Source organism: Ovis aries, chromosome 10 (assembly GCF_016772045.2).
Source record: "Ovis aries strain OAR_USU_Benz2616 breed Rambouillet chromosome 10, ARS-UI_Ramb_v3.0, whole genome shotgun sequence".
NCBI lineage: Eukaryota > Metazoa > Chordata > Mammalia > Artiodactyla > Bovidae > Ovis > Ovis aries.
The window spans coordinates 30,631,151-30,646,579 of record NC_056063.1 but is presented as its reverse complement, the minus strand read 5'-3'; the positions used below and the strand labels follow the sequence as shown (position 1 = coordinate 30,646,579).

General features: G+C 41.0%; 1 protein-coding gene and 1 long non-coding RNA gene across 6 annotated transcripts in view; one reads left to right on the top strand and one right to left on the bottom strand.

The window, feature by feature from the left end:
* The first annotated feature begins 1,526 nt into the window (after nucleotides 1–1,526).
* On the top strand, nucleotides 1,527–14,857 carry LOC132657254 (uncharacterized). Its single transcript, XR_009595125.1, has 2 exons — nucleotides 1,527–5,332; nucleotides 6,060–14,857. It is a non-coding gene; the product is annotated as an uncharacterized LOC132657254 (long non-coding RNA).
* HMGB1 (high mobility group box 1) overlaps nucleotides 13,465–15,429 on the bottom strand; it is a 130,114-nt gene continuing 128,149 nt past the window's right edge. For all 5 annotated transcript variants that reach the window (XM_042254826.2, XM_027973628.3, XM_042254825.2 and 2 more), the window contains one exon: nucleotides 13,465–15,163. In XM_042254826.2, coding sequence (XP_042110760.1) covers nucleotides 14,987–15,163 — 177 coding nt within the window. In that variant the 3' untranslated portion in view covers nucleotides 13,465–14,986. The remainder of the gene's footprint in view (nucleotides 15,164–15,429) is intronic.

Sequence of the window (15,429 nt, the reverse complement as noted above, 5' to 3'; positions counted from 1 at the left end):
TTGCTATTTACTGAGTTCTCACCAAGTGCCAAACATTGTGCCGGATTTTACATGAATTATTTTATTAAATTTTCACACGTGACTGAGAAGCCTTATGAAGCTGATTATTTTACCCATTTTGCAGATGGAGAAATTGAGGCACAGGAGGTTAAATACTTGCCAAAAGATACACATCTAGCCGGCTGTCAGGTGAGGGCTGGCACAAAGCAGTGTGAGTTCAAAGCCTGGACTTGAATGATTTTTGAAAACCGTTGACTTGAAACTCTGAGCTCTGTAGGTCTTTGAACTTCCCATTATTTCTTTGCGGGCATTGCTTTGGGATTTTGTTGTGTTTTTCCCTTTTGTTTCTGGATGGAAAGGCCTTTCCAAACAGTGCGCAAAAGCAACTTCTGATGCCCCTGGGGAGGGAGGTAACCTGACTTTATGCATATAATAGGCAGAGGAGTTAATATTCCACCTTAGAGCTCCTCTCAGGGGAGTTTCTAGCAGACTTAAAGCTCTCTCAGGCCCCAGAAAGAGAACCTGAAACAAAACCTCCACGTCAAGGAAACCGAGGTATTTGCTAAAGCATGTTTAAATTTTAATCTAAAAAGAGTAACAATATAATGGGGCTTTCATTCACTGCAAATCTGGCTATTTCACAAAATCTTCACTGTTGACCTTCCAACCTGGATGGGTTTGTTTCAGGGTTTTTGAGTTTTGTTTGTTTTTGAGGCCTCCTAAATAACATCAAATAATATCCACTCAATACCAGCTGAAATCTTAACATTTAACTGATAAACGTTGACAGTTTTTGGTTGCACAATGAAAAACAAAAAAAAGAAAGATGAAAATCTAATGTCACGGTCACTGGCAGCTGTTTCCTGTGACAATTATGGCGCTGTACACTCATTTCTGCTCAGTGTCTTCTCTGTCCTTTGCACACAGAAGGTGAGAGAGGAGCTGAAACTACCCCCAGAAGTTCCCCCAGGACCAAGGCCAATCATCAGAGCAGAATCTGGGCCAATCTCAGCATTTTTTTTTCTTCCGCCCACTTATCTCAGGAGAGCAAACAGTTTGTCTCCTTCCAAGGACCCGCCCACCCCCAGCAACGTCTGGGTGGGGTTCGCTCTCTGCCTGCAGCCCCCAGGCTTACTGCCCGGGTGGGACCTGCCACCCAGACAGAGCAACTTGAACTTGACCTTGGAAGAGACCGGAAGTTCTTCTGGCAGCTGGCACCAGGGAGGGGCTGGGGGGAAGCGACCTGACCCTTGGAAGGCTGGGTCCTGGCAGCCCAGTGCTGCCAACTATACCCACCTTCGAGAAGTGGGAGGACCCTGGGCTCCAACAACGCTCTGCGCCCCCAGTGTCACTTCCCACTCTCCTTTGTGGGAGAAGAGCCCGGGGCTGGAGGCGACCAGGACCCATCCCTGTTTCGACTGCTTGTGGGCAGAGCAAGGGGTCCGTTTAAATTTCCTTTTAGGCGTCCTTCTTAAAGGACTGAACTTTCGGGAATCCCCTGGAAGTCCAGTGGTTAGTAGGACCCGGCGCTCTCACTCCCGCCATGCGTTCGATCCTTGGTCGGGGAAATAAAACCTTGCAAGACGCACGGTCAAAAAACAAACAAACAAAGATATAAAAAGGTACTGGCAATGGTGCTGTCTAAATAAGACTTAGGTTTTCGTTTTAGGAGTGTGGCCAAAGGAGAATGTGAGTCTTGTCACTAGCAGGAAAATCAAGGGAAAAATTATTTTAAGGCGATGATGTCAAAAGACTGAACGACTCTCTGGGGTCAGGCCAGGCACCGAGACCCTCGAGGGGTGGAGTCAGCTCTGCGCAGAGGGGGCGCCCGTCCCCCCTCACCTCGTGCAGAACAGGGGATCCCTGGTGCTGGCCGTCGTGGAGGCGGGCAGCGATCGGGCTCCTCCACAGCCCCGGGGCGCACTGTGCTGGGGGCTCCGCGCCGGCAAGGCAGCCTCGGTGGGCGCTGGGCGCTCCGCGCGGCGGCTCCTGGCCCGCGTGGCGGCGGCTGGCGTGCTTCCCGGCGGCTCCCGGCCGCAGCTGCCGAGCTATTTGCAGCCTCCACATCCTGAGAGCCGAGACCAGGCCGCTCCCCAGGGCGACTGGGAAGCGGGAGGCCAGGCGGGGCCTTCCTGGATCAGGACGAGGGGGGCAGGCAGTTCTGAAATAGCGACCTGCAGGGTCCGCAGGGGCTTTTGCTGGGGCTGCCCGGGGGAGTCCTGAGCCTCAGCCGCCCCCACGCCTCGTCAGAGCCTCAGAATGAGGGTTAGCAGGTGGGGGTGACCAACCCAGCTGGAAAATGAACGAACTTCCCGCGGCAACGCCCCAGGGAGGCCTTTCCAGACGGTTCCCACCCCCCGCCCCCGCCCCCGCCCAGTTCTCCCGCTTCCATCACTCACCTTTATCAGCATATCCTGAGCAGCATCCAAAGTGCTCTTTCTTACGTGTTTGTTTACTTGTTCATTGTTGGCCTCTTCCAGAAACGTGCAGGCTCCTAGAAAGTCCTGTGGAAGACGCCTGTCTGTTCCGCTGATGGCCTGTCTCCAGGGCCAAGGAGGGGTGCCTGGCTCCTTTGTAAGAATGAAGGGATCCGGAAAGAGAGGCGGCCTGCTGAACCATCAACGGAGCCAGATTTCTCACCTTTCCGTTCGGAGGAGGTGTTTTCATCAACCTGTAGAGAGAAACTGGATTGATTTGGGGGGTAAGGAAGTTCATTCTCCCTGGCTTTATATATATTTTCCAACCCACTGCTAAATGTTAGTGGTCTTTAGAGTCTTTATGTGATGTATACCACTTGTCAGTGTTTATTTAATGTAATCTATGTCATTTAAAGAAGGTTAAATTATAGGGTAACTAGAGAGCGACAATAATATAATTTAAGCGCAATCATTTAGAGGAGGATTTCCGCCCTAAAACTTGGTTAAAATACATTTGAGACAGACACAGTTCAATTCATTGCACAGATTTGACTTTGTGACAGCTCCAACATAGTCTGTTGTATTTAATAAGAATTCCTGCCCATAAAAGAAGATTTAATGACATTAATGAAATTGCCTTTATGTATTAATGGAACCCAAGGAGTCTTAACTCTAAAAGCGAATGTTCTTTAAACCTAAATATTTGATACTCAAGAAAATCAGCTGAGAAAAAACTTGTTGAAAGTGATGCTTCTATCTGATAATGGTATCCACATCTGGAGATAGTGTGACAATTACTTTATGCAGTTGAGAAATTAGTGTCCATTCTTCTCAAGGTCTCAGAGTTCATAACTTATTTTTTATGCTTATAGTGAAATGTCCCCATTTTTTTGCAAGCTTTATCCCAGATCCCTCCAGGCAACTGGGAGGTAGGGTATGTCAACCTAAATTTCTAGAAATTGTATCCTATTTGGCATTAAAACCCAGATGTTAGAATTCGTAGTTTGCCACAGGGGAGAAAATGAATTCACTCCCAAAGCACTTGTTGAAGATCACACATGTGACCCAGCAGCCAAGGAAGCATCCCCCCCCCTCCTAGGACTGACAGCCCTGGTGGAAAACCATCACCCCGTCGTTTGAACGGAGTGACAGACAGTTGCTTAATTTGGGTTGCATTCTGACTGCCTCTCTTTTAAATGGAAAATAGAAATCTTGTGCAAAAGAACTTGGCTTTAAGGTCACGTGTCTTAGACGTAGACATAGGGAACTGGGAACCCAGCACCCCTGCCTGCAGATTTGGGGGGAGGCTGCTATAGTCCCACTGGGGATGTGCACTAACCCTAGAGGTGTTGGAGGTCCTAAGTAGCCCCCTCCAGGGGCCACAGGTACCCTGTTTCACTGGAGATTTGGGTCAGGAGAGGAAGGAAGTAATGGGATAGGCAGAGTCCACCTGGGAGGAAAGAAGAGACTTGGGATATCTCATCACAAATTTTACAGATCCCCAAGGGGCTCTTCCATACCTTGGACTCTTTCTCAAGGAAAGGACATTTGAGTGTCTGCCCTATTTTTATCATTTTATCATATGTTAGAAGTCATGCTAACTAATTAGGTAGTGGGCCACCTACACACAGTAAAATCATATGTTGAATGGTACAGTATGTTATACTTGTAGCAGCCACATTTCAATGAATAAAATTTCTTTTAAAATTCTTGTATAAAAAAATTGAAAGACTTCTTTATACTGGATGAAAACTTAGATTTCTTTCTTTTTTTTTAATTGAAAACTTAGATTTCAAACCTAATTTTGATCAGCTTTATCATGAATACATTTTGTGAGTTTATTCCTTAAAAATCTTTCTCAGGCTTTCTTCTCTTAACTCTCTAAAGTGATACCAGATGGGTTTTATTTTGTTTTTAGCTAAAATTGGATCCTGGGAAAGAATCTAGTGTAGATGTAAGAAGATGACTGTCATCTGACAATTTCCATTACTTACCTGACTCCCTCCCTGGATTTAAAAGAAACCAGAAACTTTATGGAGACCTGCATCCCCAAACCTTTGGGAGGAAGAATAACAGTTCTGTGTTTCCAAAAATTAGTAATAGCTATTCCTTGTAAGCAGATTGCAGTGCAATCACAAAAACCTGCCTATCTCTAGGAAAAAAGTTTCCAGATTTCCTTTCCGTGGAATGTGGCTCCAAAGAGGCTATTTCATTGCAAAGAAGGTGCTTTGACTGGGTGCTCAGCAGGTCCCTCAACAAGGCAGTGTCAATGGTTGTAAGCAAAGTTCCCTAGAACTATGGAGGGTATAGCCCTCCATACCCATTAACAGGAGCTCCTGTTTAAGTTTTCGGCCGGTTACCCTGCTACTGTGCAGGCTGCCACCCTTGGCCCAAGTGTTGTCTGCTAACTTGCCACCAACAAGTCACTGGAACAGCATCAGACTCCCAAACACTATCCCAAGCTCCCGGGCAAGTCCACTTATTTATCGCATGCTTTCCTCTTGGTTTACAGCTTTACATAAAAAGAACTAAAGCACATATTAAACTCTGTCATCAGCATTTATTCATCTTGTGGGTTATCCTTTCATCCTACTTGATGATAGAGGCATGAAAGCTAATAAAGATATATTTTGAGGTTAACTTCTATTTGTACTAGCGGTTTCAAATAATGTTCCCATTTAGAAAATATATTTATAGTAAAACAAAAGAGAAATGTTTTTAATGATGTTTTAAAATTTGTTATTATTATTATTATTTTTGGCCGCATCACGAGACGTGGCATCTTGGTTCCCCGATCAAGAACTGAACTTGTGTTCCCTGCACAGGGAGCACAGAGTCCCAACCACTGGACCATCAAGGAAGTCCCATTTTTATGATTATTAATAATTGCCTACTAAGACTCCTTGGTTTTAAAGGTGAGAAAAAATTTTATTGGGCCTTAAAATGAAGACATAGCAAAAAAACCAATAATAATAAAACTATATCTCTGTTGTTTTTTCCAAGTCAGTTTGATTCTTAACTGTTATTCTTTAAAAATTCTCAAGACCTTAACATTAAAAAAAAAAACCTGCAAATATTAGATTTACAATAACATATCTCTTACCTAATTTTTAAAAATAAAATCAATATTACTTCTAATGGTTCATTATAATTATCTGTAGAAGCTCAGTATATATAAATTCATGATAGAAAGTTTTACAATGTTGATCTCTAAAGTTTTGGTCCTTAAAAAGAAGGGAAAAATTTATATTACTTTTCAGGTTTGATCCATATAGTATAAAATCCAATACTTATCAAAGTATGAAATAAATTCCTATGGGACTGACTAAAAGATAATTTTTAAAAAAATAATTAATCCAATTTTATGTTGACCTGTTGACCACTATTTGATAAGACATGTACTCCCTAGGAAGAATTGTTGACCTGTGTCTCGGTGTTAAATCACATGTGAAAACACAGTTAAATGTATTTAAAGAAAATAATTCTGATACAAATGACTAGTAAGTTTTGGAAATCATGTAGATTATTATGAAGAATACAATTAGATCCAATGAAACGAAAAGCAAGAAGCTCTAATGGTTTTGCAAAAATTTCAAAGTTTTTTCACCCATTCCAACTGATCCACATGTTCTCTTTTTGCAGTGCTGCAATTACTTGAATATAAAAGTGCTTTCTGTTAATCTTCAACCTGAAAAGTAGTAAAATAACAGAAGCATAAAGGGGAATGGACATTTCAACCCAACAGCTCTCCAGGTTTTTCAGGCTTTTAATCTGCTTGCTTTTGAAGGCTTACCCCTTTCACAGTTTCCCCCACTGCTTTATAGAATCTTAGAAATCGTGAACCTACATATCTCTTATATGTAAAATTGTCTCAATAGCCTTTTAAAAAGTTATTACATTTGGGTGCAAACTTGCTCAAGGCAGCTTGGTAAAACCAAATTAATCGTTTCACTTCATTCAAAAACTGACTTCACATTCATCCATTTAATTTTTTTTTCATCCATTTAATTTTGAGGAATATGTATAACCTAACAAAATAATCATGGACACAAAAGTATGGGTATAAGAAAAAACGAGTCATCTTAGCCTTATTCAAAATACTTAAAAAATCAATAAACAAGGTCCTTCCTACAGAAGGGAAACACAGGGAACTTTATTCAGTATCGTGTGACAAACCATAATGGAAAAGAAAATGAAAAAGAAGGTATATGTGTGTATTCATCACTTTGCTGCACAGCAGAAATTAATACAACATTGTAAATCAACTGTACTTCAATAAAACTAAAAAATCAGAAACCACACAAATGTCCAATAAGATGGGATTGACTAGATAATTTATGGTATTTTAAAAAATTAATTTATTTGGCTGTGCCAGGCCTTAGTTGTGGCACATGAAATCTTCAGCCTTTAGTTGTGGTATATAGGATCTAGTGCCCTGTTCAGGGATTGAAGCCGGGCCCCCTGCATTGGGAGCTCGGGGTCTTGGCCACTGGACCCCACCAGGGAAGTCCTCCAGCAACATCGATTTAAAATACATTTGGCACAGAATGTATGATATTTTACATTTACTCAGTGGAAAACCATGGAGGCAGTAGAAATGATGCAATGCAGAGCACAATAAGAATATATGATGACAAAGTTAGTGTAAGAAAGATTGTTTTCAGTAAAAGTCATTTTCAAATAGAATGTTTGTAAATATGTTACCATTTTTTGGTAAAACGAATATATATAAACAACTCAAAACAACCCAATTTGAAAATGGGCAAGGCGGACTTCCCTGGTAGTACAGCGGGTAAGCATCCACCTGCCAATGCAGGGGACATAGGCTCAATCCCTGGTTCAGGAAGATTTCACATTCTGCAGAGCAACTAAGTCTGTGCGGCCACAACTACTGAGCCTGTGCTCTGCAACAGGAGAAGCCATGGCAATGAGAAGCCCATGCACCATAGTGAAGAGGAGTCCCCACTCTGCAACTAGAGAGCACAGCAACAAAGATCCAGGGCAACCAAAAACTAAGTCATCTTTTAAGAAATTGGCAAAGGACTTAAATTAGTTCTCCCAAGAAGGTATGCAAATGGCCAATAAGCACATGAAAAGATGCTTAGTAAAGTTATGACCAACCTAGATAGCATATTGAAAAGCAGAGATATTACTTTGCCAACAAAGGTCCATCTAGTCAAGGCTATGGTTTTCCCTGTGGTCATGTATGGATGTGAGAGTTGGACTGTGAAGAAGGCTGAGCACCGAAGAATTGATGCTTTTGAACTGTGGTGTTGGAGAAGACTCTTGAGAGTCCCTTGGACTGCAAGGAGATCCAACCAGTCCATTCTGAAGGAGATCAGCCCTGGGATTTCTTTGGAGGGAATGATGCTAAAGCTGAAGCTCCAGTACTTTGGACACCTCATTCAAAGAGTTGACTCATTGGAAAAGACTCTGATGCTGGGAAGGATTGGGGGCAGGAGGAGAGGGGACGACAGAGGATGAGATGGCTGGATGGCATCACTGACTCGATGGACGTGAGTCTGAGTGAACTCTGGGAGTTGGTGATGGACAGGGAGGCCTGGCGTGCTATGATTCATGGGGTCGCAAAGAGTCAGACACGACTGAGCGACTGAACTGAACTGAACTGAATCATTAGTCATTAGGGTAATACAAATCAATACCACAAGGAGATACACCCACTAGGATGGCTATCATAGATATATATGGAAAATAGGAAGTGTTGGTGAGGTTGTGGAGAAGTTAGAATGCTCATCCATTGCTAGAGGGAATGTAAAATGGTTCAGCTGCTGTAGAAGATTCATCTTAGCCATCGTGGCCCCTCAAAAGATTAAACATAGAATTATCACGTGATCCAGTAATTCCACTCTTACATATATACACAGAGAACTGAAAATAGGTATTCAAAACAATACATGAACATGCATGTTCATAGGAGCACTGGTCAAGTGTCCATCAATGGATGAATAAATGAATTGTGATATATACCGCCAATGGAATATTATTCAGCCACAAAAAGGAATGACATACTGATACATACCACTATGTGGATGAACCTTGAGAAGCAATGCTCAGTGAAAGAAAGTAGACACAAAAGGTCACATATTGTACAGTTCCATTTATATGAAATACCCACAATAGGTAAATCCATGGAGACAATGCAGATTGGTTTTTACCAAGAGTCAAGGGGGTGGTGGGAATTGAGGGTACAGGATTTCCTTCTGGGGTGATGAAAATGTTTGGAACTAGTGGTGGTGTTGCACAACACTGTGAATGTACTAAGTGCCACTGAATTGTTAATTTTATCTTATGAGAATCTCACCTCAGGTTAAATAAGTAAATATATACACACATATTTTATTTATTAATCACATATATATGTGTTGCATTTCCCAAGTGGTGCTAGTGGTAAAGAATCTGCCTGCCAGTGCAGGAGATGCAAGAGATGCAGGTTTGAACCCTGGGTCAGAAAGATGCCCTGGAGGAGGAAATGGCAACCGGCTCCAGTATTCTTGCCTGGAGAATCCCACGGACAGAGGAGCCTGGTGGCTATGGTCCACAGGGTCAAAGAGTCGGACACGACTGAAGCGACTTAGCACCAATATACGTGTTTATAGCATGTTATATATATATAAAACTAGAAGGGCACATAATATGTTAATTGTTGATAGAATTGTAGATTTTTGGTTTCTTGGTGGTTTTCTTTCAATGAATGTAAATTTCACTCACAATAACAGTTTTTCAAAAGAGATTGCAGTGCATTGCAATCCTTCCTTCTGGAGTTTAGGCTGCAGTTCTAAGGATTCATAAGCAGCACACATTCTTCTGGGCCTTCCCAGCCCTTTAGAATCAGGCAGCTTATCACTTTCTACATGATTGACAGTATTTTAGTTTTGTTTTGCCTGCAAGTGTCCTGAGTCCAAGTAAACAGAAGGAGGAAGGCCAGAGAGGAATCACAGGAATCACAGCAGTGTGCTGACTTGCTGGAACATCCACAATCGTAGCCAAGACAGGGGAACCCAGGCAGAAAAAGGAGAGTTAGGGAGGAAGGCTCCCAGCTGTGGCACTCCCCCCACACACACCCGGTTCCCCTGTAGGGAAGGGGAAGAAACTCGTAAATTGTTTTGCACCTGCTCTTAGTCTGATGCTGCTAGATTGTTTTGATACTGCTTTTGCTCCCTGAGCCAGCCTTTGAATTTTGGTGGGCCTCTACCAACTCACTGCTCTGTGCAAATGCACCAGCTGGACTCCAAGAGCCTAGAGCCTTTCACTTCTAATGTGCTCGGACCCTAGAGTGGCACTATGCTTTACTCTTTGTTGTCATTCAGTCGGTAAGTCATGCCTGACTGTGACCCCGTACTGTAGCCCACCAGGCTCCCCTGTCCTTCACCATGTATTTCCCAGAGTTTGCTCAGATTCATGTCCATTGAGTCAGTGATGCTGTCCAATCATCTCATCCTCTGTTGACCTCTTCTCCTTTTGCCTTCACTCTTTCCCAGCATCAGGGTCTTTTCCAATGAGTCGGTTCTTCACATCAGGTGGCTGAAGTATTGGAGCTTCAGCTTCAGCATCAGTTCTTCCAGTCAATTTTCAGAATTGATTTCCTTTAGGACTGACTGGTTTGATCTCTTTGCAGTCCCGAAGCAATGACACCTCTTGTTCCTCTTGTATTAAAAAAAAAAAAAAAGACTTCTCAGCCTGTGTGTGTCTAGCCCACTCACCATGCCCAAGTCCCAGACAGGTGGACTCCAAGTGGCAGAGCAAGACTTAAGTTTCCCTGAAATTTAGGCTGGGGAGTAGGGAGGGGGCTGCCACGTCCTTGCTCTGAACAGCCCCAAGTTCTTACTCTTCACAGTACTGAGTAATGTACAGCTCACCCCCAGCCATGCTTATTTGCTTTAGGACTTTTCTTACCTGATTATGTTCAGAACACTTTATAGGATGATCCCTAGTTGAAACCCAATGAAGGAAAAGTATGATAAAGGCTGTAATTGGAGATTCTATGTAATTCTAAGGAGCTTAATTCCACTTTAAAGTCTATTAATACAATTGCACTTATAAATGCATTTGCAGTATGCCCTTTTCCTAAAGTACCATCTCCAGCAAGGAGGTGAAGCAGTGGTCATTTTAGCCCATTTAAGGCAGATCCTCAATATCCATTCCTCTTTTCCAAATAACCTATTATCTCCTAGTGCCCGGAGTCCGGCCCACACAATCCTTGACTATAGTTTGTCTCCAAAACTATTGGTTACAGCTTCTGTAAAGATTGACACACAATCTCTGCTAGAAAAACCCCTCCCCAGGTAAAGCTCCTGGATTCAAGATGCCAAAATACAAAGTTCCTCGTTTTCACACAATGAATTCATTATTGCAGTAACTTTATAGAGAAACAATTTGTTCAGTAAACAGTCTAAATAGTCAACCCAAAGGTCTCTCATGTCTGATTCTACCTCCTTGTGTTTGGATGGCTCTGAACAAACGACAGTACTTCAGTATTTTAATTTATCTTTTAAAAATGGAGAGTCTGTAAAGCAATTATCTTTCAATTAAAAAAATTAGGAAAAAAACAATGCAACAAGGGGGGAAAAAAGGGAGTCATTTCATAGAGCCAAAGAATATAATAATCAGTAAAAAAAAAAAATCCTGATTTATCTTACAAATAATTTCTAAAAACTTTCACAGTAAGGATAGCCTTGGGGAAGGGGTCATTTTGTCAGTAACTGCCAAATTTTTAATGCACTTATCTTGACTCAGCAATTCTGTTTCAAGGTGTTCACTGTGGTAGTTAGGAATAGCAAAAAATAGTACACAACATGAATGACCATCAGTAATTATCAAACGTATTATGGAACATCATACCATGGAATGTCACTTGTATGTTTGAATTGTGTGACTGAAGAGAAGAAAAAAGTACGAGTCTCTTTAGCCCTTTCTCACTGATTTTCTCATCACTGTTGATTGGCTTTCATTCTCTGGATCCTGGACCCTGCCATCGTTCAAGCTGCCATAATTCCTCATATTATCCAGATCTGTACTACTACTTCCTCCTTTTCAGCCAGTTACATCTATAGTCCAAACCAATGACATGACTCAGGCTTCCCTGGTGGCTCAGATAGTAAAGAATCTGCCTACAATGGAAACCCGGATTTGATCCCTGGGTTGGGAAGCTCCCCTGGAAAAGGGAATGGCTAATCACTCCAGTATTCTTGCCTGGAGGATCCCATGGACAGAGGAGCCTAGTGGGCATGTAGTTCGTGGGGTCGCAGAATCAGGCACTGAGTGACTTTCATTTTTACTGGTAGCTGTGATTCCAGACCAAATCCTACTAGAAGGTGGGGGCATATTCTGGAGTATGGCCCATTAAATTATGCCTGTCATCCCATGTCCTGCGCCAGGGTGTATTGTTAAATAGCAGTGTTCCTAGAGCAGAGCCACGTTTTGCCTTGTTACTCCAGGGAGCAGCTTGGCTTAGACCCAGGGAACTTCCCAAGTTCTGGCAAGTGTTAGCTGCTCATGTCTTCGCTGTAACAAGCGGGCCAGTGAACCAGCTTGCATCTCTTGTTGCACAGGTATCCAGAGTTTCCTAGCTTTTATGTTGTTTTAAAAGCATTTCAAGAGTCAATTTATAGAAAATGACAATGCATCAATGTGAAAAAAAATTTTTTTAAATAACTTACCACTTAACAGACTAGTTACTAGCCAATGGTTCACACTTGACCAGCGGTTAATCCCAAGATTTAAACTGTAATGGATTTGTGCTAATTTAGTTATACCATCAGTTATTTCAAGCCCTTTCAGAAGGCCTGTTACACTGAACAGACCTAAATTTGAACTGTCATGGTTTATATGATGCCAATCAAGGGAGTTGCCCACACTTTGCATTCAGAAATTTCCGTCTTATATTTCCAGTGCATCTTCAATACATCTGGATACTACCCTAATGTCAAACAATACTGAAAAAATCCCCCAGGCTGTGAAGGAAGTATTTGCTGAACATCTTGTCACTCAGGCACTTTTCATCTTTGAGTATTACCCCTGTGGTGCACAGGACACAATTTCCAGATTAAGAAAATTAATACAGCAAATATCAGTAACTGATAGCAAGACCACAAGGACAATCATAGTAACTAACCAGCCAACAGCTCCCAACCTTTAGGAAAACAATGTTTTAAACTTAGTATGCCAATTTTGTTATAGATTTTTAAAATGCAGAAAATACTATTTATAGTTTGATCTGATGTGAAGAAAATCTTTATAGCCCATAGTGCTGTAACTAGAATTTCTAAACACTGAAATAGTTCCTCTGTGCGAACTTTTAAAAAACCAGCTCCAGTTAAACAAGGGTTTTCCACTAAATTATCTAAATTGCCTCCTACCTTCATTTATATGCGTTTTGGATACCCAAGTTTCAGGGTGTATCTTTGAATACTGAAGAGCTAGTATGTCTGAAGATTTAAGAGGGTTTTTGTCCATGTCTTCCTGTCAAGACCTGAATCCAGTTAGTTAACCCCCAAAAAATCCTTGTTCCCATTCTCAACATCTTCTGCCACATAATACTCAAGTTCCTCAGGGCAGAATTTATCCATTTAGGATTGCCTACTAGCAACAATTTCTATAGCTATAGAAAACTTGCATGTAAATCAGAGATAACGCCTTGTTCCTCTTGACCAAAAATCTGGTAAATTTTGACAATTTCAGCCTTCCTTTGATGTTCTCTCCTTTAGCTTAGAAAAGGGAAGTTTAGATTTATAATCACTATTCTCCTGCTTTTTACTTACATGTGCCTTGCTTTGGAAAACGATCTTATTCAGTAGTCTGAAAGCAAAATTAGCTTTCTCCTAATTCGTAGATACAGCAGCCTGAGAACACATGGAATGTCTCATGGAAATCTTTTTTTATCAGCCCATTAACCTATTTATAAGGGTGAAGTGAGTATTTTTAAAGGGATAAACTTTGGCAGCCCTTACACTTAAAGTATGTTGCTAAGAGATATTAAGATAAAATATGTATATAACAAAAATCTTAAGTGAAAGCCATTTAACTAATATTTAAAACCTCTGCAATTATTAGTTTATTAGTATCATTCAGGACTCAGATGTTCAGTATTCCTCCTGAAATTACATAAACAAATGCAAATGGAAAGAATCCAAGTCAAAATTATATAACAAAACAGCACTCCATCACAAAAGCGTGTAAAATTACAAGAACGCTATTTTAAAACACTGGCACTTTAAGAGAACAATAATCTCAAAAACCACAAAATTGCCAAATTGTTCCCTAAACTGCTAAGCAGATAAACATATGACCCTAATGAATGAGCTGGAGTTTTGTAAAGAAAAGTCAAATTCAAATAACTGTTAATTCATACTGAAATATAAAGTGTCTTCCTCCCTTGTCTATTCAATTTATAAAGGGGCAAACCATAATACAGGAAAATATACCTGATTTAAAATGTGGCATATAACTTTAAAAGCCGGTCTAATTAATTAAAAATACCTTTAACCAAGGGTCTCAAGTTTCCTCAACAGTCTCTACTTGGATAAGCAGGAGAAGACATTTACAGCCAGCACTTTTTCCCAGAGCCTTTGCTGGGACAATCAACAAAAAACCAATATGGCAGTCTTGTATTTTAAGCTCACGCTTTTGGGGATACATTCTCGGGTCTTTAACGTGGGAACTGCAAATATAACTGCCATTACATGGTAATGGGAGTTAAAAAGTGTAGAGTCCTCATGTAAAGATTAGAACATACTTTTCTATTAGTCCTTCAAGGACAGACTTTCAAAATGTTTGATTCTAATAATCCCGTGCTGTGAATGGATTGGTTACTCTTCACTTGGTAAATGTAACTGGGCTATGTGAAATCCACTATCAGCTGGTCAAGATCTAAGTTTCCGGTTAAGGGTGAAAGCTGTCTCAACTCAACTTTTATTACCCTCACCACGGGTATATGCAGGGTGTGCAGACAAGAGCTGTCTATTTATCAGCTAACTATATGAAAGAGAAACAGTGTAATAATTCGTGTGATCCAAAATGGGCAAAAGCAAAAGACTAGCTTCCCCTTAAGAAAAATTTTCAGACCTATGAAAAGGACAACAATACTAATAAAAAAAATTGTATTTACTTAGAAGCATTCAGAATGTCAACAAAACAGCTGCAACTTTTTTTCTTTTTCTTTTTTTGCAATTACAGAGTGGTATTCAGTTAACAGAACAACAATTATTCGTAGAAGCTGCATCAGACAACTGAAGATGAAAAAACTACCATCCCCATATATAACTAATTTGTGCTGTGCACCAACAAGAACCTGCTTTCAATTTCCATGCCAATTTACAACCCCCATACTGTACCAGGCAAGGTTAGTGGCTATTGAAAATACCACCAGGACAGGGCTATCTAAAGACACATTCGGTAGTGTGTTAACTATACAAAAAAAGACACTGTACAGTTTAAAAACAAATCTTACACAGCCTTACATTTCAATTTTTTTTCTTTAAAAGGAGTGAGTTGTGTACAGGGGGGTTAAATGCTTTATAGACAAGAAAAAAAAAAACTGCGCTAGAACCAACTTATTCATCATCATCATCTTCTTCTTCCTCCTCATCCTCTTCATCTTCTTCTTCCTCCTCATCCTCTTCATCTTCCTCATCTTCCTCCTCTTCCTTCTTTTTCTTGCTTTTTTCAGCCTTGACAACGCCCTTTTTTGCTGCATCAGGCTTCCCTTTAGCTCGGTATGCAGCAATATCCTTCCAAAATAAAGGCAGGAAGAAAGTGGGACGAAAGACAAAACAGTTAAGTAAGGGAAGAAATAAAAGTTACATGGCAAAGCTTTATGGAAAAAACAAGGACTCAGATACACTAAAATACCATATATCTGCAGATTCACACCAACTTGGACTTTCACAAACACTCATAAAAATATTATGAGATAACTGTAAATAATCCAGAGCTCATGGTATGACATTGTCTAATATTTGCATTGCTATGCCTCACTTAAGTACAACTTATGTAC